The 24,724-nt window shown below is 45.8% G+C and overlaps 1 protein-coding gene across 1 annotated transcript in view; it reads left to right on the top strand.

Moving 5' to 3' along the window:
• Positions 1–24,724, top strand: part of TENM4 (teneurin transmembrane protein 4) — a 787,121-nt gene that overhangs the window by 524,183 nt on the left and 238,214 nt on the right. The window contains exon 7 of the mRNA XM_025357209.1: positions 14,532–14,787. Coding sequence (XP_025212994.1) covers positions 14,532–14,787 — 256 coding nt within the window. The remainder of the gene's footprint in view (positions 1–14,531; positions 14,788–24,724) is intronic.

The raw sequence follows: 24,724 nt of genomic DNA, 5'->3' as shown, positions 1-24,724 counted from the left end.
TTGCAGAACACTTACTGCATGCCAGGTGAAATGTACAGGTCAGTGAAGGGTAGAAAGTATACCATCACCGTTAAGAGCCTGGGAGTTGAAGCCAGACAGACTCGGATTTCAGATTTGGCACTTAGTTGCTATGAAGCATGAACACATTCTCTCCCTGAGCCTCAGTTTTCTCTTCTGGAAAATAGAGATAACAATAGCTAACATTTAGTGAGTACTTGCTGTGTGTCATATGTGTTCTTAGCACTTTACATGAATCCTCATGGTAACCCTGTGACTAATATCTCTGTATCTCAAGCCAGGAAAATGGGCACAAGAAAAGCTAAGTAACTTGTGCAAGGCCACAGCTAGGAAATAGTAGAGCCAGGATTCAAACCCAGGCCACCCTCCTAACATATTGTATTATGTTCCTCTTAAACCTACCTCCGAGGACTCTTGGGAAGATGAAATGGAAAGACAGTGGCCTAAAGATGCTTTGCAGACTAACTAGCAGCCCAGCAAGTCTTCAATACTTTAAGACCATCATTGGTATTATTATTACATTTCTCTTGCCTAGGGATTGAGCCAGGCACTTTGCAGAGGACTTCAGGAGGACAAAATTTCTTTTATCTGTTTCTAGTATGACTTGGCTTATGGACATTGATGGATGGAATACCTGCCCAAGATCTCCTGAGCTTATATAAAAAATAAAAATAAAAAATAAAAAAATTAGAAAAACCCACATGTGGTCAGTCATAAATGACAAAAAGCATCTCTCTGATTTGTACACTTAGGTAGATGCTTTCCGCCTTTTCCCCCAAGTGAGGCCTTTTAGAGCCTGAGGAAGAAGATAAAGGTCACATGAGTAGGGGCCACCATGCTGCCTTATGACTTGCTGCAGTTGGATGGCCGCTCTTCGTTGAAGGTATAGGGGTTTGCATGCAGCTTCTCTAAAGGCTGGGAAGCACTCTGCACTTCGAGTCTCTGTTTGTGGACTCTGCCACCTGGGCAAGCTACGTAGCCTTGAAAAGTCTCCATTTTCTTCCTTGTGAAAGGAGAATAATAACACCCATCTCTTCGGATTGTCCTTCTGGTGTGTTATCAAACAGCAACACTTTTTGTGGTCCCCAAAACATCATTCATATAACTGTTGATATGGTCGTTGTTCAACGATAACAAAAATACATGAGGGGTTTTTGCATTTAATAAATTGCTCAGTGCATATAGCCAAGGTACATCAGAATTAATTTTTTCTTCTTCTGCCTCTAGGAGGCGTCAAAAGTAGAGCAATCAGAAGCTTGTATCTGGATCTTAGCTTTTATCATTTCCCAGCAGTGTGACCATGGGCAGGTTTCTTGTTTTGTGTGGTGTTTGCTTTTTAAATCAAGATGTCACATTTAACAGAGTTGACCTCAATGCTAGGGCTTGAAATACCCCATCATTGAAAAAAATTGAAAAATTTCATAAACAAAGATGTGAGCAGATTTCTGAGGCTCAGTTTTCTCATTTGCAAAATGGAGAAATTAAGACCTACTCTATACTATTCCTCTGAAGATGAACTAAGGAAACCTTTGTAAAAGCCCGATCATTGTCATGTGTCAATAAATATTCATTCTCTAGTTCTGCATGGGGGAATTTTTAAAATAAAGGAAATAAATTTAAAAATAAATATTTATTTTTTTCCTCTCTGACAACCTCCCAGTGTCCAGACCTAAAGACTGTACACGGTCAGAGGCTTAATTTAGCTTCATTCAACAAACATTTATAGCCACCAAGCACTAAATGGAAAAACAAATAAGATCTCTGCCCTTGGAGACCCTATAGCATAAGGAAAAATTAATTAGATGTAATTCCAAGGAGCTATGAGAGTGAATTAGTAGCCTAAATTGATCCTTTCTATTGGCTGGTCACTGTGCTAAGGACTTCATATGCACCGTCTCACTAAATCCCTACGGCAATGCTAAGAAGTAGATTATGCTATTATCCCCATTTTACAGATGAAGAAATCAAGGCTTTCAGAGGTTAAAACGCACTCAAAGCCACAAAGCTAGTAAGTGGTAAACCCTGGTTTCAAACTTGGTTCCATTTGATTCAGCGCTCAACTTCCTGGCTACTGTGCTGTTTGAATGAGGTTCGTGGCATGAAACTGGGGTCCAGAAAAGGTCTGTAATATGACCAGCGTGTATGCAAGGCAGGTGAGATTTGATCTGGAGGCAGCTTGAGACAGCCATGGTGCTCACCCACCATGCAATACTGCTCTGTGGGTTCTAGCGACCTTTTAGCCAACTTGTCCCTTTCATTTGAGGAATCTCAGTGTCTTTTCCAAGAGAAAGTTGTTTCTTCAAAATTACTGATGGCTACAAAGTAGAGGGAAAAGTATGAACATGATGGATGAGAATTCATCTCTTCCGTGTGCTGGTATTTAGCCTCCTGCAGGGCCCATGGAATTGGGGTTAGAATTTGGAAAATGACCTGACAAACTGCCCTGACCTTTGATGCTGGCCATCACGTTCAACAAAGCAGGCTATTCCCTGCAGGAACCTTGAGATTCATTGTCTTGATTTTCTTTTCATGGCATCTCCAACTGTTGATAAAAATATAAAGAGTTTATGCCCATCTCAATTATCAGCTGTCTTAAATGTGCAGTTTGGAGAAAGGTCAAGTTTAAAGGGAAGGATGAGGATGCACAGAGTGCCCAAATCACCCCAGGCCCCTCGAGAATCAGTGACAGTTCCTAGGTAAAAGAGTCCACAGATGGAAACCTACCTGGTACCCCAGAGAGGGTAATCATCCTCTTCTAGCCTCACACAGCCTATGATATATTAAGATACAACATCTGCCCTTGGAGCATACAGTATGGTGGAAGAGACAGACCAGTAAACAAATGGTGATAACTCAGAGTGAGCCATGGAGGCTAGAGAGTCCAAACTGGGTGTGAGAATGATCAGAGAAGGCTTCCTGGAGGAGGTAACTTCTAATCTGAGTTAACCAGGCAAAGGTGTGAGAAGCCTCCCATGCAGAAAACAAACAATATGTACACAGCCATGGCCATGAGACAAGCAGTGAGCAGTTTCATGAGTGGTGTCTAATTAACCTGTTAACCTTGGCACCTTTTTAAAGAGAGAGGTGGGGAGCTATGGGGTGCTACCCTGGAGCAGTGGACTCATGCCAGATGGTGAGGGGTCTTGTCCTGTAGGCAGTGGGAAGCCACAAAAATGGTTTCAATCGGGGAAGTAACATAACCCAGTTTCCTTTTAGGGAGTTCACTCCAGCTGATGGATGGCCACTGAATCGAAGGGGGTGAGCCGGCAGGCTGGGGCACCAATGTTGGCTATGCCCCTGGCCTGACTGTCCACCAGTGAGGACCTGAGCTAATGTAGTGGCAGCAGGGGTGGTGAAGAGCTAGCAGATATGTGGAAAATGACAGCTAGAGGAATTGGTTACATTGTTAAGTTGTTGAACCTGAAAAAGAAGGCAGACACAGTGGCAATTCCCGGAGGTCTGGTTGATTGATTGGGTGGGAGGTTCTGGCAGCAGCTGGTGATGTTGAGATCAGGAGCATTAGGAGAGGGAGTATAGAATTGGGGCTGCGGGGACAGGGAGGCATTAAGTTTAACTGTGTATACATTTAGTTAGAGCAGTAGAGGCTTGACATTCAGGCAGGAGGTTGAGGCTCATTATATCAGCCCTGCTTCATTGACAAGGAGCTCACTACCTTAAGAGGCAGCCCATTCGATACTGGAGAGCTTGGCAGGAGGAAGGGTTTTCTTAAGCTGAACTGCTGTCTGCTCTAGGTAACTTCCTGGTCTTGGTTCTCATTCATCTTTCTGAAGCCCCAAGGAGTAGATTTACTCCTTCTCCCACCCCTTTGGCTGTTTGAAGCAGCAGTAGTATTCTCACTATTTCCTTCTTTCCAATAAATTCCCTGAGAGGAACAAGGGAAGCCAAGAGGAACTAGACCATCAATGGCTGGAAGGGACTCAGGAGATTATAAAATGAAGGAACTTCCTTTTTCAAATAGACAAAATGAGGCCCAGAGAAAGAAAGGGACTTCCCCAAAGTCACAGGGTGAGTTAAAGGCAAGGCTGGGAATAGTTCTTCTATCTAGGACTCTCTAATACACCATGTGATTGGGTGTGTTATTTCCTAGCACGTGAATTGTGTGGGCATAAGCTATGAGACTCGGGCACTATAAGGCATTTAGCATTTTTCAGCTGGACTCCTAAACACATACTCTTTCTTTAAGCCCTTCCTCGTCCTCTTCCCCTTCTCTCCAGGCTAATAGCATCAGTCGTCCCCCTGCTCCCACAGGAACACAGTTTCTAAACCCTTCACCATCCAAGGAAGCCAGGGAAAGCATTAACTAGCTCCAGAGACCTTGGGAAGGATCAGCCTCTGCTGTACTGAGTTGACCCCACCAACCGGTATCCCTCGTCTGGGCCTGCTCCAGCAAATCAGCACAGCGTGGCCGTCCCTGGTTCTTCGTGCTTCTCCTCTGTGAATGCAGCCTACCTACATTTCCATGAGCTGCTTATCCGCTCCATCACACTGCCCACTCCTGTTGAGCTGAATTCCACCCCCGATACACACACACACACACACACACACACACACACACACACACCCCTTACCCATCAACTATGGTTCCTCGTTGATTTGGAACTTGACCTAACTGTTTATGGATCAGATCATTTTTGAAAAGGGTAAGAAGGTGACAATGGAAGGAAGGAAAATTCATTTGACAGCCAGAAAGCTTTCCCAGGACAAATTCTGCCTTGAGGTAGACACAACTTTAAGTTGAGGAAAGCATGTATCCAGAAAACATCCCACCCCCTCCAGCTGCAGCTGGCCTTTCGCAGCAAAGTCTGTTCAGATTTTACAGGCAGAAACTTTGCCTAATCCAGCTCTACGTCTCCAGTATCAAGGACAAGGTATATAAAAAGTGATGTTTGTAAAAGAAATGAAAGCAGAAAAGCAGGAAGGGAAGGAGGGCGGGAGGGAGAGAAGAAGGAAGGGAAGGAGGGAGTGAAGAAGGAAGTGAAGGAGGGAGGGAAGGAGGAAGGGAAGGAGGGCGGGAGGGAGAGAAGAAGGAAGGGAAGGAGGGAGGGAAGGAGGGCAGGCGGGAGGGAGGGAAGGAGGGCGGGCGGGAGGGAGGGAAGAAGGAAGGGAAGGAGGGCAGGAGGGAGGGAAGAACCACCACATGTTTCCCTTTCTTTCATTCCATCTTTTTGCCTTGTTTGGTGCCTAGTCACACAACACAATATAATACACGACTTGCTGTGCACATATTTTGCAAGCAGATGTTCATTAACAAATACAGGCTCAGAATGATACAGTCTTAGATTTAAAATTGGAGTGAACTCCCACCACCTCCTTTTCTGTTTGTCAATTGGAGAAACTGGGGCTCAGATAGGTTAAGTGCTTTGCCCAAGGTCACACAGCAAATTAGCTGCTGATTGGGATAAGCAAAAGAATGAAATCTGGTGGAGTATATGTTGTGAGATAGTTCTACTTTTGGATTCAAATGGTGGCCCAGCCAAGTTATGCATGCCCCATGCTTAGAAAAGACAGGTTTTGATGCTCTTGGCTTAATTTGTCTATGAATTACCATGACCCTAGGAATAGAGAGCAATGGTGATTACACCTGTCTTTGGCAGATGCCGAAACTCTGTTCTTCTGTCAATTGTCTAGTTAAAAGCAGTAGGGCACTCTCCCCCAATTCTATCCTAGAGAACATTCACTGATGGTTGAGGAACTTCATGCACATTTTAATGAAGCCTGGGAGTTCTGGTTTACTCTTTTGACTACTCTTGGCTTTAAAAGATTGGAAGTCGGCTGGGTGCGGTGGCTCACCACGCCTGTAATCCCAGCACTTTGGGAGGCCGAGGCGGGCTGGATCACAAGGTCAGTAGTTCGAGACCAGCCTGGCCAACATGGTGAAACCCAGTCTCTACTTTAAAAATTTAAAAATTAGCCAGGCATGATCGTGTGCGGCTGTAATCCCAACTACTCGGGAGGCTGAGGCAGGAGAATTGCTTGAACCCAGGAGGCGGAGGTTGCAGTGAGCTGAGATCATGCCACTGCACTGCAGCTTGGGTGACAGAGCAAGACTGTCTCACTGGAAGTTGGGGTGAGCCCTCTCTCTGAACACCCTTGAAACTGCCTCTGGCTCTAGGCTCTTGAAGGTGGGTTCCAACCTCATTTCTCTTTGTGATCCATTGCCAAATCTCTATTCCATGTGCCCAGGTCTCTCACCATCCTGCTGCCACAAGGGGTCTATATCTTTCAGCCTGTGGGCCTTTGTTCACTCATGCCAGGCCCCTACCTAGAATGCCCTCTTGCTCCCCTTTTGTCTGCCTCTGTCCTGCTTCTACTTCAGTGCTCAGTTTGAGTCCTTGCTCTTCCTAGAAGCTTCCCTAGACCACTCTATCTGTAAGTTGTTGTAGCCTGGAGGGATGTGGCTACTGCCTGAGACTCAGAGCTGAAGGCAAGCTGCCACGGGGTGGGGGAAAAGAAGTATCTTGTTCATTTTCTGCTCTAGCAGACTGGGTAATTTCTAAAGAAAAGAAATTTCCTTCTTACATTTGGAAGCTAGGAAATCCAAAGTCCAGGGTGCCACATCTGGTGAGGGCCTACTTAGCATGTCATAACATGGCAGAAGGCATCACATGGTGAGAGGGCAAGAGTGTGCCAGACCATGTCTCTTCTTCTTCTTATAAAGCCACCAGTCCCACCACTGGGGCTCCACCCTGATGGTTTTATCTCACCACAATCTCTTTCCAAAGGCCCCACCTCCAAATGCCATCAACATATGAATTTAGATATATGTTTCCAACACATGAAATTTGGGGTACACATTCAAACCATAGCAAGAAGGTTACTCCAGCCTCTCTCTTTTCCTACCTTTCAGTGTCCTGCTATGCTCACCATTAGCCAAACCTATCCAGAAGCCAGTGGGCAAGGGAGCCCAGGTATTGCAATCCTTAGGAGTCAGCCTCCTGGGACACAGAAAGGCAGAGAATGGTCTGGAACTGAGGATGGGGCTGGAGGAGGGAAACGGAGAATAAAGTTTTATAGTAGTTGTTTACCCATCCTACTGCCACTGGAGTGCATATCCCCTAGGATCCCTGGTCCCAGTCATTGCATGCAGCTAGCTTCCCTGGCCCCCTCCTGCCAAAGGCCACCTGTGCTTCCCAGCGATTGTGACAACTAGAAAACACCCTTCCTCATTTCCAGACACCCCTATTTAAAAACCACTGTGTCATACAATGAGGCTTTTTCATACATTGTCCCTTCATCACTGTTTCTAAAATGCAAAGCAATTTAATAATCTGAGTGTTCGCCCAAAGTTCTGTCCTGACTAAACGAATGAGGAAGCAGAAATAGCCATATTGTGACCTCAAGGTGCTATTTTTTATTTCCCATCAGAATACTGGAAGGGGAACCAGGGAAGCCCCACAGTCTACTGTCCTCTGTGGGCCCTTCCTTGTGTGTGAGTCCATCTGGGGTTTCAGGCCAAATACTGTTTAGAAGCCTTGAGCACTGACCATGACATAGGACTAAAGTGAGAATGAACCAAAAGGATTTTGTCCAGAGAAGGGGTGAATAGGCAGAGAAAACACTACAAAAAGTGTGAACCCTAGCCTCATGTTCAGACTGGTGGTTACATTGTGGACTTTATTGCTTTGATCCATTCTGGGTTCAGGTAACAATAATAGTGATAGTTTTCTCTGACTCTTGCACAAGACTTTACAGTTTGCAAGGTGCTTTCATATACATTTGACAAGTGAAGAAACTGAAACTCAGGTTAAATAAAGCGCCCAAGATTCTACAGCTTGAAGGAGGCAGAACTGAGACTGGAAGTCAGGCTATCAGATTCTGACTGCTAACTGTGGTGATAAAGAGCTTTCTGGCCTTCGTAAATTGGTAGTGTAGGCCAGGGTTCATTAGCTAAGCTCTCAGCATTGCTACATCGCCATCCCATGTCAGTGGTAGTCGATGGCATTTTAATGGAAGCCAAATAACTCTTTCTGTTGGCATTCTCAGGCAGCTGGAGTTTTTGTTTTATGATAATTAAATACCATCATCTTTCATATCTGACAATCTTTAGGACCCAATTAATGACTGCAGTTGCATGCTAGAGTCATCATTAGCTCTGTAGCAAGGAGACCTTCGGGCACTTGTCTGCCATTTGCAGGGCTGGATGTGGGTACTCAGCCTGGCACCCTTTCTTGGAGCCAGAGTTGGCCTTAGATCACAGGGCTATTGACACGATTGAGTTCCTTGCCTGAGCCAAAGCTCTGGAAGTTCATGCCTTTTTCTCATGAATATGATCTCATAAAAGATCAGTGGTAGACTCCACTGGAATCCTTCCACCAGGGAGGCACCCTGCCATCAGTCTAGGGGGTGCTTATAGCCTATCCCGGCCTGGTTCATCCTCCACATGGCCACTAGAAATCTTCCTCACATACTAATGTGACCCCCAATCCTCTGAATAAAGGCCAAGGTCTTTAGCCTGGCACCTCCAGGCAGTGACCACCTGGGCCTGCCCCAGCGTCTCTACCTCACCCGCAGCCACTGTTCTCGCACAGCCATTTCACACTAATTATAAAACTGTCCCCAGCTGGCCTTGCTTCTGAACCCTTGCACAGCTATTATCTGCTGCCTAGAATGCCCCTCAGACATAGGTCACATGTCCCTTCTCAGAAACCTTTCCTGACCCTGACAGTCAGTCTGGCAGCTGCTCTCCATGCCCGTGGTGCTCCCTGGGGCTGTGGCGTTTGCTGGTAAGGATTACTGTGGTCAGCACTTGGAAAGTGCTCAGGATGTGGCAGGCCTTGATGTAAGCACCTTTCCTGCATTCACTCACTGAATGCACACAAAGAAGAGTTGTTTAACAGTAGGGTCTATGGAGGCAGACTCCCTGAGTTCAAATTCTGGCTCCACCAATTAAAGGTTTTGAAATCTTGGGCAAATTGCTTAGCCTTTATGTGTCAATTTCCTCATTTACAAAACTGGGAGTAATAACAGTACCTTCTTTACAGAGCTGTTATGAGGCTTAAATAATCAAAGTATTTAGAAAGTATCTGGCAAGTAGTAAATACTCAGTAAATGTTAACTAATGTATGCGATGATGATAGTGATGTATAATTTTATCATCACCAGTTTGTGTAGTATATACCTGTTTGTATATCCATTTTCTTTACTAGACTATAAGCATCTCAAAGTCAAGGACCATATTTGTTTTATTTCTGAATCTCTACGTATTTAACCTACAGTAGTCCATGTTCTTTCTCTTCCTTTTATTGCCATTACTATTATATATACCTTTTATAGATAAATGACTAGAGGCTCAGAGGTGAATGTGGCTAGTAGGAGACAGAGTTAAGGTCTAGGTCTGTGAGGTCCCTGAGCTCTGCTCTTGTATCTTTGCTAGCTGTCCTCCCAAACACTGGCTACTTGTCAAGGATGGGGCTTATCCTCATCTTTTAATCCATCAAGTCCCTGCATACAAGGGGCTGTTTAATATTCCTGACTGATTAACACTGGGGCCCTCTCCTTATGGCACACCTTGAACCCAGGGCAGAGAGGTATGGATGTGGGTAGCAGCCCCTGCCTGGTTTGCTCTGAGATGCTAATCGAATGCAGAAAGGGGCTTTCATCTTTGAATACATGGTGAGCCCATGTGTCTGGTTTTGTTCTGAGTGTCAGGGCTACAGCCATTCTCATCAGTTTCTGAACTACAAGTTCAGCTACAGGCACCCTCCTGAGACTAGAGCTCCTAGGAGCCAGCAGGTTGTCCAGAGTGGGATTCAGTGTAATAAAAGAGTGTCATACTTCTGTTAGATATTGTTCTGCTCTTTCTCTCTCGAGGTTTTTTGCTTTGGAACCCATGCTGTAAATGCTGAAGAGTGATCACCATGGTGATGATTCAGGGCTTTGCGATGTGTTCATTCAACATGACTTTATTGTAATTGTGGAATTAATAGTTACCATTTTTCAGAATTACTATATTCCAACCATGCTGCTAAATACTCACATACATTATCTCTTTTAATTCTCATAACAGTCCTATAAGGTAGGCGTTATTTCCATTTAGTTATAAGAAAACTAAAGCTCCAGAGAAAGTAAGTGACTTGATGAAGGTCACACAGCTTCTAAGTGGCAGAGCCAAAACTTGAACTCAGGGCTCTCTGACACCAAAGCCCAGTCTCTTTCTCTTACATACGGCTCTGCCTGGCACTGTAAAGGAGCCTCACTGTGATCTTGGTTCAGGGAGGTGCAGCCAGGAAGCTTCGGTGTTCAGGATTTTTGTGCATCTAAAATGAAAACCGCCTGAGGTGTTGGAGGACACTAGTAACTGCAAATATATTTAAGAACTTGTAGGAAGCAAAGAAACTTCCTGGAAAACCAGGCTTGCAAAACTCAGGTGCACAAGTGACTTTTACTGGTAGTGGTGTGCACAAATAACAGTAAAATGACTCACATTTGGGCTTGATTCACGGATATACTTGGTAGCTATACCTGTGAGAAAAGGGTGTAAATTGGAAATTGCATCACAGCTTTGCAGGTGTACCAATGTGTACTCTCAGGTAGCTTAAGAGAAGCAACTGCCTGTGCAGGCAAAAGCCCCAACTACCTGAGTTGTTCTTTCCCCGACATTCTGTAAAGATTTACTGAGGGCCTACCATGCATCAGGCCCAGCTCTGTGCAGACACTGGGGATATGGAAAGGAATGACACATGGGTCTTTCCCTCAGGACGTAGTAGGAGTTGATGGTACACTTGGCACCCAAGCAAACCCATGGCTCTTCATCCTCCAGAAAGTGGTGAAGTAGGAAGGTTTGCCCTTTCACAGACAAACTGACCAAGGACCAAAGGGAAGTGAGTTGTTGGAGGTCAACCAGCCAGTAAATAGAAACTAGAAGAGAGTTCTCTCTTAGGCCATATTTATCTTGTTCACTGTTTTGTTCCCAATACCTAGTGTACAAGACTTGGCACAGAATAGGCATTCAATAAATTCTGAATGGGTGAACTGGTTCTGAGATTCCCTCCAAAGATGAGGGTGCATATTCGTAGGGGGATAAAAGAAGGCTCCTCTGTAGCCTCTCACCTCCATCTTTGCTCCTGGCCACAGGAGCAAAAAAAAAAAAAAAAAAAAAAAAGAGTCCATTCAGACCAGAAGAAACATTTGCTCTTTGGGAAGTTTACATTTCTTTCTGGGGTTTGTGAGTGAGGTTTCCATTGCTGAGCTCCCAAATATAGAGCTTTTCCTTTGGGAACCCGGAAAACATCAAGGTCCCCTTTCTTAAGGTTCTCAAGCTCGAAAGGGTGAGGGAAGGGAAATAAAGGGCCTAGCCAAAGCCTCTGCAACTCTGGCTCCAGGCAAGTAAGTAAAGGCCTGCATAGACCCATGGTCTAGCAGGCCCAGAGTGGTCTACTATGATTTTTTGCACACAAATATGAACCTCACTTGCTTACACTGACAGCTTAGGCCATTCACATGGCTATTCGTTCAATAAACTTAATTGAGCATCTGCTCAATTCTAGGCTCTGTGATCACCCAGCATAGAGAAGAGAAGATAGGGACTTTCACACCTCCCGGAGGAGGCAACATGTGGACATCAGTATGCTTGCTCTTGGGGAGGAGATGAAAATGAGAGGTCTGGGTTGCCTGCTGTCAGCATTCAAGAGGAGAAGGAGGATAGATCAAGGAAGTCTTTCGGGATGGGGAAGCAGTTGAGCTGAGGGCTCAAAAAATAGAGAGGATTTGGCCCAGAGCATTCCTTGTTCCCATAGAAAACATTCCTTGTCCCCTAAGGAGAATTTCCTTTTAGAAGTTAGTTTTTAGACCTGAACCAGTGATCTTACTTAAAATTTCATAATTGCAGGACTTTTGACAGTTCCCCTGATCATTTATCAAGCCAGAACCAGGTGTCCCATTAGTCACAAAGCAAATGTCTGTAGGCTTGCCTGGCCCAGACATCAGATGCTACTGTCTTCACTGAGGACCTTTTTCCTGCATTTAGCCATGGACAGACAGTCCAGGAGGTGTCTAAGTTTTTTGCAAAGGCACCATGGTTTAGTAGACTGAATTTGGCCTTTGTATTTATGAGAACCACTGACTAGTTTTGTAAGCCTGTGTCCTCATCTGTAAAATGGGAGTACAAATACTGCCCCCTAAGGGTTGTTGTGAGCATTAGAAAAGTTAAGGATGTGAAAGCACACATTGTAGATGCTTCAATACATAGCAGAAACTATATCAATTAAGTAAAATGCCATGAGGTTGACTCCTAGGGCCAGAGCAAGAGCAAGGACTGGGTAACACTTCTCTGCTGGCCTCTTGATAACCATTGGATGGTAGTGGTTCAGCCGCTGCCTCCCACTGCTCTGGTGGACTACTGCCAGCAGCCTGAAAGGCCAAGCCTGGGAAGAACATTCAGTCAGCCCAGGAGGCTTCTTCTGCTGCTGGCTTCTGTCCCAGGCTCTTTCTGTCTCCATTAAAGTGCTACCTGAGGACAGCTGCACAGAACAAATGACCCTGCACATTCTCACCTTCTTCCTGGTCCAACACTCCCTGTTCTCTGAGTGGGACACTCTGCCTGGACAGGTTGTATTCGCCTCCAGGTTCTCTCCCTTCCCAGCAAGGAACATCCCTGATAGTTTCCTTCTGGTCCAGCACTACAGCACTGCATATCTTCAGGAGGTACTATTCACATTCTGTCAGCTTCCTGGGGACCGTCCTTGTGGAAGTTGAGGTTTTGACCATTCAAATGGCCTCAGCACATCTCCTGGCCTCGGAGGAAAGATGTGGCTGGAGTGGAGGATGCATGATGGAGCTGATGGGAGAAGAGGCTGGAAGACAGCCATGGATCGGATTCCGGAGAGTTTTATATTAAGCCAGGTTTGGGCTTTATGCCGAAAGTAGCAGCTTGTAATAAGGAAGTGATCCACTTAAATGGGTTTCTGTTTCTTTCTCCCTTCCACCCTAACTCCCCTTTCCCAAATTCCCCACCAGATTTGCTTTATACCTCTTTGGCATAAAAGGTTGGTTTATTCAAAAAGCAGAGTGATGCATCTTACACTGAAAAATCCATAACACTAATGGTGCCTCATACCTGACTATGCTTGCTGGTTTCCAAAAGCCCTCTCCCTATCCCCAGAAGAGCACAGCTTTTGGAATATTGCTGTTCCTTCTGATTCTTAGTCTCCTCTATAAAATACAGAATTCTCTTGAGGAACAAAGAGCAGAATACTTCAGAAATATTTATTTCCTACAGATTGCCTCATTTGATCTCACAGTAGCCCTGTGATTCCCCAAATAAACTATTTCCCCTATTTTACAGATGAGAAAACTGAGGTTTAAGAGGTTAAATGACTTGACCATGCCCATGTGGTTAATAAGTGGTAGAATCTAGGTTAGAATGTAATTTCCTGGCCTTTTCACCACCCCCATAATATCATCCGCTTTGAAAGACTAGGCTTTCTGTGAGCATAGCTTAGATGGATCGTGAAGATTTACCTCCACAACTTGCCTCATTTGTGGTATCACCAGAAATTGTATTCGTTTTCTTTCTTTACCAATAACACCCACTTAGCCACAAACCCTTGGGCACTTTACTTACCTGCTCCAAGTCTACATTTTTCATCTGTAAATTGGTGATGATACCTGTTGTTCTCAATAATTAAAGGGAATAAATAACGTATCTCAATGTTCTCATCTGTAAACTGGGGATAAAAGCAGTCCCTACTCTGTGGTGGTTGTGAGAATTAGCTGAATTTACACTTGTGGAAGGCTCAGAACGGGACTCTGGCACATTCAATGTGCTCAGTAAATGTTGAGTGGTTTTTAACCACCGGGCCCGGCATGGCTCACCTTATTCAAAAGTCATCTTACGTGGCCACCCCATCTAAAATTTTCCCACTGCCCCTACATACACAGGCCACAGTGCCCTTCCTGGCTGTATGTGCTCTTAGATTTATCACCATCTCAGTAAACTATACGTTTTACTTTTAAAAACTTTGTTTCATTTACTGTGTACCATCATATATAATCAGTGGTTCTAGAATTTTAGCATACATCAGAGTCACTTGGAGGGTTTGTAAAATCAGATTCCTGGGCCCATCAGGGTTCATGATTCAGTCAGTCTGGGGCAGGGCTTGGGAATTTTCATCTCTAACAAATTCCCAGACAATGTTGAAGCTGCTGGTCCCTGGCTACACTTTAAAAACCACGTCCTAAAAGCATGAAACAATGTGAAGTTGCTGAGATGAGTAACTAGTCTTTTGTATGTTGTCTATTGTTTTACTCCCCTACTAGAATTTAAGCTCAATGGGGACGGGAATTTTTGTCTGTTTAGTTGGTTAAGGTATCCCTAGCACCTAGAACAGTAGGTGCTCAATAAACATCTGTCGTGTAATTACTGATTGACTGCATCAATATGTATGATCTGCCGGCGGCCTCTTCTATGGTCTTGCTCAGACCTCCGTGGCTGCTTTTCTAGCCAAGGGGCAGCACCCAGCTCGCCGCTGCTGACCGCCGTGTTTGTGCCCTAGATCACCCGGGCGGCCTGCAGAACCACGCGCGGCTCCGGACACCGCCGCCTCCGCTCTCGCACACCCACACCCCCAACCAGCATCACGCAGCCTCCATTAACTCCCTGAACCGGGGCAACTTCACGCCGAGGAGCAACCCCAGCCCGGCCCCCACGGATCACTCGCTCTCCGGAGAGCCCCCCGCCAGCGGTGCCCAGGAGCCTGCCCATGCCCAGGACAACTGGCTGCTCAACAGCAACATCCCCCTGGAGACCAGGTGCGCAGCCGGCAGGGCGGGGGAGGCTGGGAGGGGCGGGCAGCCGGGGCCTGGACCAAGGTCTTTGGCTGGCGGGGCCGTTCAGTGTCCCCAGATAATGCTGGCCGGAGGAGCTGGGGTTGGGTGCACGGTTTAGAGATGTAGTTCTCTGACTGTCAGCATGGTCTTTGGAACCCAAGAGACCCAAGGTCCAGTGCTAGCCTACTGCTTACCAAAGGTGTGACCTTGGCCAAGTTGCTAGATACCCCCCGCACCAACCCCTTGCCTCTCTTCCCTTGTCTACACAATGGCCATGAAGTTTGCGGGGCAGAACTGTTAAAGGAGATGAAGAGCCAACCTGTGAACAAGGCTTGCACAGGTGTGTGACCTACAGCAGGTTCTCAGTCTGATTTGACTCGGGCCCTCATCTTTGCCTTTCCCTACATGATTCTACCACCCAATGCCTAGTGTCAGACTTGCCTAGCCTGGCGTCGGCACTCAGCTATGTCAGTCTCCCCACCTCTCCTCCTTCCCTGCTGTGCTACCACCTTTACACCCAAAGCCCTAATAACCCCTAGCATGTATACATCAACTTTGAGTTACAAGGGCTTTCCTATGTGTGACATTATGTAATCCTCATACCTCTGTGAAGTGGCTATTAGGATGATCATCCCCATTTGGGAATTTGGAAGCTGAGAATCAGAGAGGGTCCATCACTGGCTCACTTCACACAAGTGATTGAGGCACAGCTAAGACTTGAACTCAGGTTGCCTGACTCCCTGTCCAGTGCTGCTTCACCTACACCCCAGCTGCCTTCTCTCGGTCTCTGCTGGCTGGGAGCCCTCCACCCTATTCCTTCTTCCAGCTTTGTTGGGCAGTGATTTCGTCAGCTCGGGGACATCAGTCTGCTTGCCTGTAGCTGTTCTCCTTCCCTCTGCTTACACACTGTTTTTCCAAAATGGAATTTGTTTATGATTATAAAAGCCATACAAGCTCACCAGAGAAAATGCAGAGAATTATAAAGACAAAAATTAAGATTGACGCATAATCCTACCCCTCTGAGGTAAGCACTGTTGAGTTTGGGGGCATAGCCTCTCCCTTTCTCTAAACTGTAGATGAAGCGTCCCAGGCTGGCAAAACTGGAGCCACTTTATCTTCTACCCTATTTCCTAAAGTAGTGGGAAACATAGATTTTATTTCCTCAAACTCCTGTTCTTTATCTGTGAAAAGAGCAAAGTTCATCCCAGATTTAAGGAAGTAAAATTAACCTGCATGTGGAAAGTGTGGACATGTGACTGCCTAGCACACAACTATGGTAACGGCACATCGAACTTGTAGAGTCCAGTGAGAGAAAATGAACATTGTTTGTACCATTTTACTCCTCTAGAATTGTTTTTCCAAAAGCAAAATTCTTAGAGATACAGCCCAACCAGCTTCCCCGCTCCTATCTCCAGTCTCTTAATTTATATTATTTCTGTTGACATCCTTTAAAATCGTGTGTGATTTTTCCCTGCGTGCCTCCTTTGTGCTCATCAGTAACATAGTAGGATAATTGTGTGTCAGCCTGCCCAGGGTAGCTTAATCAGATCTCCATTATTTCCAATGTGCTCGTTGAAAGACCGAACATGACTGGAAGAAGCTAGCCACTAATCAATGGTTCTGATGCTCTGCATGGACCACAGTCACCACTCCCTCTGCTTGGATGTTCATCTTTCCCACTTAGGATCAAGTTAGAACTTCCTACTCTGAGTTTCCAGGTTTTTCAAGGAAAAGAAGATAGAGGATGAGCAGCAAGGCAGTTTTCCTAATGGTTAGTGTGAGTTGCAAAGGTGGTCCCAGCTCATGTCTCCTGTCTTTCTGTGCTCACCTGCCTTTCTGATGCTCTATCCTCCCACACCCATTGCTCAAAACACATGCAGCTTTTTCTTTTTATTTATACTTTATTACTCAAATAAGAAATGTTCATTGCAAAACAGCTACACAATGAAATAAGAAGAAAGGAAAATCATTTATATTTGTTACCAAAAGTAACCATTGTTAACACGTAGGTATATACTCACATAACACCATTTTATATACATCTATACACATATATAACATTATTTATGATATATATTATTATATCATATATATTTAATATTCAGTATATGTATGTGCATGTACATATATTTCCCCCAGTGCCAGGCCCTTTCATGCCTTTGCACAGAGTCTTGTACAGCTCTGCCAGAGTCACTCACCTTCTCACTTTGTGGTCTATCCAATCCTACTTATTCTTGAAGCCCCGGTTGAAATGTTTGAGGAAGTCTTCCTCTGTGACCCCAGAGTTCTGTGCATCCAAGGATGGCCTAAAGCCAGAAGAGGTGCTTAATACAGTGAATACACAATCAGAATTCTAGATCTTAATGCTGACTGTAACTGATTGAGGGCACAAAACTAACAAGGCACAGTTTAGGAGGGATCAGCGTCAAGTCTGGCAGATAGAATCACAAGCTGACCAGCTTGGCAAGGTGGACAGAATATGGCCTTCAAAGTCAGAGGGAACTTCATACCTGCCTTGGCTTTAACCCTTACTAGCTGGGCAAGTTCCCTAACATCCCTGAACCTTGATTCCCTCATCTAAGAATTCGTGCCTCTCACAGAGGTTGGGAGGAAGTAAACGAGATGTATAAGAAGCACACAGCAAAGTGCCTAGCATTTAAAAACCACACTATAAAAGCTATTTCCCATTTTTTCATATACATCTTCTCTCCATATCCACCCTGTGAATAAAAATGTCATTCAAAAAGCGTTTCTTGAGCTCCTACTCGCCCCAGAGGAGTTGAGGGGAAATAGTAGGTTCTACCTCTTCTCTACTTCGAAGAAGTAAGTTTGGCCTGATGTTCTGAGGGCACAAGTGATGGCCCATTCACCATAGTAAGTCTGAAGCACAGGTTTTAGGGTCAGACATACCCTATCCTCAGAAACCTCACTCTAGTGCTCACTAGCTATGGACCAAGACCTTCAATTTCATCTCTAAAACTGAGAAAATAAAGGTCACTTTCTGCTGTGATTATCTGTTGCTGCACAACAAACAAATGACTCCAAAATTTAGTGGCTTTGGAAACATCCAGTTGATTATACTTCACAGTGTGAGTCAAGAGTTTAGGAAGGGCTCAGCTAGGCTATTCATCCACTCCACATCATATTGACAGGGGTCCACTGGTGGTATTCAGCTGGCAACTGGACTCATTTGAAGGATCCAAGATGACTTCACTCACGTAATTGATACCTTGTGGAGGGATGGCTGGAAATCCAGGCTTGGCAGTACCCTTCGTGTCTCTGTCCATTTAGTGTTGCTATAAAGGAATGCCTGAGGGTAGGTAATTTATAAAGAAAAAGGATTTATTTGGCTCACAGTTCTGCAGACTGTACAAGAAGCATGACACCAACATCTGCTTCTGGTGAGAGCCTCAGGCTGCTTCCACTTATGGCAGAAAGCAAAGGGGAGCCAGTATATGCAGAGATCACATGGCAACAGAGAGAGGGGTGGGGAGATGCCAGGCTCTTTTAAACAACCAGCTGTGGAGGGAACTAGTAAGAATAAGAACTTGATCTCATCCCAAGGAGGGCTTTAATTTATTCATGCGGGATCCACCCTCATGACCAAAACACCTCCCATTAGGCCCCACCTCTAACATTGGGTATCAATTTTTCTTTCTTTCTTTCTTTCTTTTTTTTTCCTTTTTGAGACAGATTGCAGTGGCATGATCCTGACACACTGCAGCCTCAACCTCCTAGGCTCAAGCAGTCCTCCCACCTCAGCCTCCCAAGTAGCTGGGACTATAGGCATGTGCCACTCCCATGCCCAGCTGATTTTGTTTATTTTTTGTAGAGATCAGGATGGTCTTGAACTCCTGTGCACAAGCAATCCTCCTGCCTTGGCCTCCCAAAGTGCTGGTTCTACAGGTGTGAGTTACCGTGCCCAACTGGGTATCAAATTTTAACATGAGCTTTGGGGGGACAAACATCCAAACTATAGCATCCTCTCCCTCTAAGGGCCTCTCCACGTAGGCTTCCTATCAGGGTAATTGTGCTTCATACTCAGTGGCTCAGGGCTCCAAGGCACTGAGACAGGAGCTATTGATGCTTTTAAGGCTTGGCCTGAAAGTACTATAGTGTCACTTCCACCATATTCTGTTGGTCAAAGCAGTCATGAGTTGGCCAGCTTCAAGAGGAGGAGAAACCGACGCCACTTCTCAGTGGAAGAAGTGTCTAAGAATTTGTGGTCATCTTTAATCCACCACACCACCTCATAAGGCTATTGTAACAAACATATTAAGATAACGTCTGAAAATGTCTTAACATACAGAAAATGCTCAACTACTTATTATGTAGTTTTTTATTATTCAATAAATATTCAGTGAGTGTCTACTATGTGTCTACCAGGTAAGACATTTCAGATAACAGACTCTTAGAATAAGTGCTATGACAGAGAAAAGCACAGGGAATATGCTACTTTTAATTGCCCTGAAATCCCCAGCACACAACACAGGGCTTGCCACAACATGGTAGCTGCTTAGTAATTATTAACACAGGTGAAATAAATGAATGAATACATATACTTAACTGAGACTTGAGTGGGGAGAAAGGAAGGCTTCCTGGTAGACCTGGTACAGCATGACCGAGAACAAGCAGTCTCCCAGGCAGAGGAGGGGAGGAAAGGAGGGCCTGAGAGGGCACAGTCTGAGCAGAGGCCTAGCAGCCCAACAGAGCAGGGCCTAGTTGAGATAGTTGTCCTAAACAGCTTTTGCCAGGCCCCACCAGAATGGGAGCCTCTTGATACCAGAGAAATAGTCACGGGCCCTTCCCTGATTGTCAAACTCTGTCTGTATTGAGAGTCTAGAATTAATGGCTGAGTAAATACTGTAACGGCTGGTAGAATGACCAAGAGGGATATAGATTTCACGCTGGCAGGGAAAGAAAGGCTAGCAGAAGGATGAAGAAGAGAGAGGGCTTTGGTAGATGTGCTCCTTTCTCTGCACCCACCATACTTCTGGCAGTATCCAAGGTTAACTGACTCCCCCAGTGAGGAGCCTGGGCCTACCTGTGCTCCCTTTGAGCTGGGGTAAGATGTTGGTAAGCTTCTACAGGTGCATCTGTGATCCATTCCGGAGGGAGCCGTATGTTTAGGGTCCCCCAAACTCTGATCTACTTCTTTTGCACTCTGCAGCATCAGACTCTTAATTGATTTCACAGGGACTGTCTGATTAATAACCCATCAGGCTCCTGTCGGGTGAGGGGAAGTCAGAGCAGAAGGCTGCCAGACCTTGGCTCCAGCTCACTCATCTCATCTCAAGCCTGGTAGGGAAGCCTGGGGCCCATTTTGTGGTCACACTGAATTTGGGGAACAGCCCTGCCCACCTTCAGGAATGGGGCCACCCTGGTGGTCTCCAGACCAGCCCTAGTGTGGTTCCCAGAATGGCACACACAGTGCTTTCTGGCAGGCCAGATTAGCCCCAGAGCATTGCAGAGAATTGGGATATAAAGTCTTCCTTGTCATTCAGTGATTCAGTCACATACATGCAGAAGACACAGCCAACTGTTATTAAGAAGCTCGCAGTCTTGTGAGGGAGACAGACCCATAAATAAATGAGGACAGGTACCATGACTGATGTTGTGACAGAGGGAGTCCTCTGAGCAGAGAGGAGGGCATGATTCCCTCTGCTTGGAAGCAGCAGTAGAGAGAGCCCTTACTGGGAACAGCCAGGTGCTGTTCTAAGTTCTTGGCACATGTTAACTTCAATCTTCACAGCTATTCCATAAGGTGGGTGTTGGGGATCCCCAAGCCCCCGCCCCCAGGTTCGATGATTTGCTAGTGGGACTCACAAGACTCAACACGTAGTTGAGTATAGGTGTCATACTCACAGCCCTGGTTTATCACAGTGAAAGGCAGCAAAGCAGAATCAGCAAAGGGAAAAGAAGCCTGGGGGAGAGTCTGGGGCAAACGAAGCACAAGGTTCCGGGGCCCTCTCTCAATGGAGTCACACAGGACGCACTTCATTCCCCCAGCTACAGGTTGTGACAACGTGTGAAATGTTGCCAATCAGGGAGGCTTATTAAAGCCTCAGCTCCAGGGGTTTTTTACTGGGGGTTGCTCATGTTGACACCGCCTGCCTGGCAAGTACCTGGACTGTAGACTCCCCAAAGAAAAGCAGTTATTCATCGTAATTGTTGAGGCACAGTGAGCCAGCCACTCTCGTCAGTTAATGGTGGCAACTCTCCTGAAACCTGAGTTCCCAGATGCCAGTCCAGGGCCACTGTTATAAGAAGGCCTTGCAAAAGATAGCAGTCAGGGCTGCTGTCTTCACTCTTCTGCGCATGTAGGTAGTCATATTCTCATCCCCATTTTAGAGATGAAGAATCTGAAGCACAGACAAGTTAAATAACTTGCCTCAGGTCCCACAGCCGGTAAGTGGCAGGACCAGGGCCCATGCCCAGGCTGGCCGCCTCCAGGGCCCACACACCTAACCACTATGCAGCGCCATCTTCCTGATTGTTCAAAGTAGCTTCTCCAGGCATAAATTAGTAGGAGTTTGCAGGGGAGAAAGGAATTCTTAGCTGAGAGATAGGCACAGAGCCAGGAGAGAGCTTGGCATTTTGGAGAGATGGCAAGTAGCTGGGACAAGTGGGAGCACAGGGAGTCTCTTAGGATGAGAGTAAATGGAGGATCTTGGGCTACACGAAAAGGAGGTTGTACTTTTCCCTGTGGGCGTGGAGGCTGGGGTGGTAGACATGAGGGTGAATAGCTAGCAACATCTTTTAAATCAGGAGGTGCCATTATGGGATTGGCCTTTTAGAAGGATGACCATGGCTTGGAAGACCTGGTGCTTGGTTCATTGTTTTGCCATTCATTTGTTCAACTGCCAGCCCCTTCACTAACTCTGTGTGATCTTGGCTGAGTCACTAATCCCTGCACACCTTGAGGTCTCAGCTACAGAATATGGAGTGTGATCCCTGCCTGTCCTGCCCCAGTAGGTTGTTGTGAGAATCAGATGCAATTATGTCTGTCCCAGGGCTTTGTGGGTGGAAACATGGCCCAGGACAGCGGGCTTACTGTGAGAGGGTGAACTGTTGAACAGGGCAGTCCTGAGGAACTACTGGCCTCTGCAGCTTCCTGGCTACTTCCTTCCCAAAAGCCCTTTGTTCTGCCCTTGAGAGGTGAGCTCAGCCTGCCTTAAGTCAGGAGGGACTGGGAGCCCCTCCTACAGGCAGTTCAGGGGCTACTCCAAGACCTCACCACATGCTTAGAGGGAACCAGTCCATCTCCTCCTTAAGAACAGCACACCACTTAGCTGAAGGTTCCTCTCCAAGTACTCAGGAACCTCTTTCCTGAGAGGCAGCTCAGGGCTGTGAGGCCAGAGAGATCTGGTTTAAATCCCCTCTTCACCTTATCTTTGCTGTATGCTGGGCACTTAACCTTTCTGGGCCTTAGTTTCCATATATGTAAAATGAGGTAATAGCAGCCACCAGTGTGAGGGTCAAGTGAATCAGGTGCCCATACTTGAGTTCTCAGCAACCGTGAGCAGGAGACCCTGCAGGACTATGACCCAAAGTGGGCTCTGCAGCTTAGGGTCCCCATCAGGAAAGGTGGGTATTTGTTTCTCAGAAGAACTAGATGCTGAGAGTCTTGGGGAGTGGATGGATAGGAGATTTGGGGGGAAGTTCCTTTAACTGGAAGTCAGGGCACCTAGGTTTTAGTTTTAGCTCTGCCACTGACTTGCTTTGGTATGGGTATGGGGGCAGGGCACATGTCTCTCTGGGCCTTAGTTTCCTAATCAATCACATTACACCAAGTAATTTGACCTAGAACTAAGTTTAAAAGTACAGAACAAGACTATTTCAAGGCAGTAGTAGCATTCTGAATAGCCAGAGCTTTCTTTTTCTTTTGTTTTTTTTTTTAAGGCCGAGTCTCATTGGCCCAGGCTGGAGTGCAGAGGCACAGTTACGGCTTATGGCAGCCTCAACCTCCCTGGGCTCAGGTGATCCTCCCACCTCAGCCTCCCCAGTAGCTGGTACTACAGGCACATGGCACCATGCCTGGCTAGTTTTTGAATTTTTTTCTAGAGGTGGGATTTTGCCATGCTGCGCAGGCTGATCTCGAACTTCTGCACTCCAGCCATCCACCTGCCTCAGCCTCTCAAAGTGCTGGGATTACAAGTGTAAGCCACTGCACCTGGCCAGTAGCCAACATTTTCAGCAAGTTCTCATGTCTCCCCAAATTCCAGAGGGATCTAAATAATTAATATGCACATTAGCATGAGTGTGGAAGCTCTTTCAGGAGACTGGTGTACCCTCTTTCTCTAGAAATCCTTTACTCTGTTGCATCACCTCTTCCCCTCTCCTAACAGATCCATACTTTTAGAAGATAATTATCCAGTCTCTCTCTTTTTAAAAATAACTGTTTCTTTTTGAATTATAAAAGTTAAAATAAGAATCACTGTTTTTCCAGTCACTTGAAAATCCCTACTGTTAACATTTTGATCTTTATCCTTTATGTCTTTTTCTGTGAATGTATTTCTTTTCTGTGAATATATATATATATATATACTTTTGTTTGTTTGTTTTGAGGCAGAGTCTCCCTCTGTTGCCCAGGCTGGAGTGCAGTGGCACGATCTCAGCTCACTGCAACCTCCACCTCCCTGGTTCATGCCATTCTCCTGCCTCAGCCTCCCAAGTAACTGGGACTACAGGCACCCACCACCACTCCCAGCTAATTTTTTGTAAATTTAGTTGAGATGGGGTTTCACCGTGTTAGCCATGATAGTCTCGATCTCCTGACCTCATGATCCACCCATCTTGGCCTCCCAAAGTGCTAGGATTACAGGTATGAGCCACTGTAGCCGGCTCTGTGAATGTATTTCTTTGTTTATTTCTGATGGTTTTAAGGTATAGATTTGACTCTATATCTTAAAACGGGGTCTGAGCCTTCTGACTCAAGCCAGACTCCCAGGTCTTCTAGGGAGCATGCCATGTAGCCAGCCTCAGGTCCCGGGGGGCGGCAGGAGCTCTTCCTTGGACCTGCTCATGCTGTAGAGAGAGTGGACAGTTCCCTCCTGAAATGCAGGAATGGAGGAAACAATCATAGAATGCCATCTGCTGCCATCTTCAATGAAGCACTGACTGTGTGCCTGCTGTATGCCGGCATGCTTCCCTTTGTGTATCCTGAATTCAGCAGTATTCAGCACACATTTATTGAGTGCCTGCTACCATGTACCAGATATTCCTCTAGACTCTGGGCACATAGCAGTGAACAAGACAGATAAGATTTCTGCCTTGTGGAACTTAAAATGCATTAGGAAAAGCACAATAATCAGATAAGCATATATATATTGGATATATGTGTGTGTGTTTATGGCTTCCTAATCACTTCCTGGCCCCTTGCACTGTCATTGCTTTATTTTTCTTTAGAAAGAGAGAGAGAGAGGAGTGTGTGTGTGTGTGAAGTCCTGTGATGAAAAATCAGTACAAGGGGCCAGGGAATGATTGGGAAGAGTAGGCTGGGAGCTATTTTAGTTAGGGTAAGAAGGTAATAGTTGATGAGGGGAGGAGGGAGGTTATATTCCATGAAGATATTTTCAGGAGGGTTCTGATTCATAGAGATAGTTGAGGGAGGCAGAGGAAAGCCAAGGTTTAGCTTGTTTAAGAAACAGCAAGGAGACCAGTGTACCTGTAGCACAGAAAATGAGGTTTGAGAAGAACTAAAGGCCAGATCTTACAGGAGTCTGTGGGCCCTGGCAAGGACTATGGTTTATTCTAAAATGCTTATGAAGCCATTGGAGGTTTGAGAGCAGAGAAGTGATATGATCCAAATTACGCTTAGGGTTTTGTAAAATGAACAATTATCCCCTTCTATGGATACTTAGAGAGACTGGGTCACCTGCCCAGGGCCAGTGAATGATGGTTATGGGACCTGAACCTA

Source organism: Theropithecus gelada, chromosome 14 (genome assembly GCF_003255815.1).
Source record: "Theropithecus gelada isolate Dixy chromosome 14, Tgel_1.0, whole genome shotgun sequence".
NCBI lineage: Eukaryota > Metazoa > Chordata > Mammalia > Primates > Cercopithecidae > Theropithecus > Theropithecus gelada.
The sequence above is the reverse complement of the archived record's forward strand: the minus strand, read 5'-3'. Positions and strand labels throughout refer to the sequence as shown.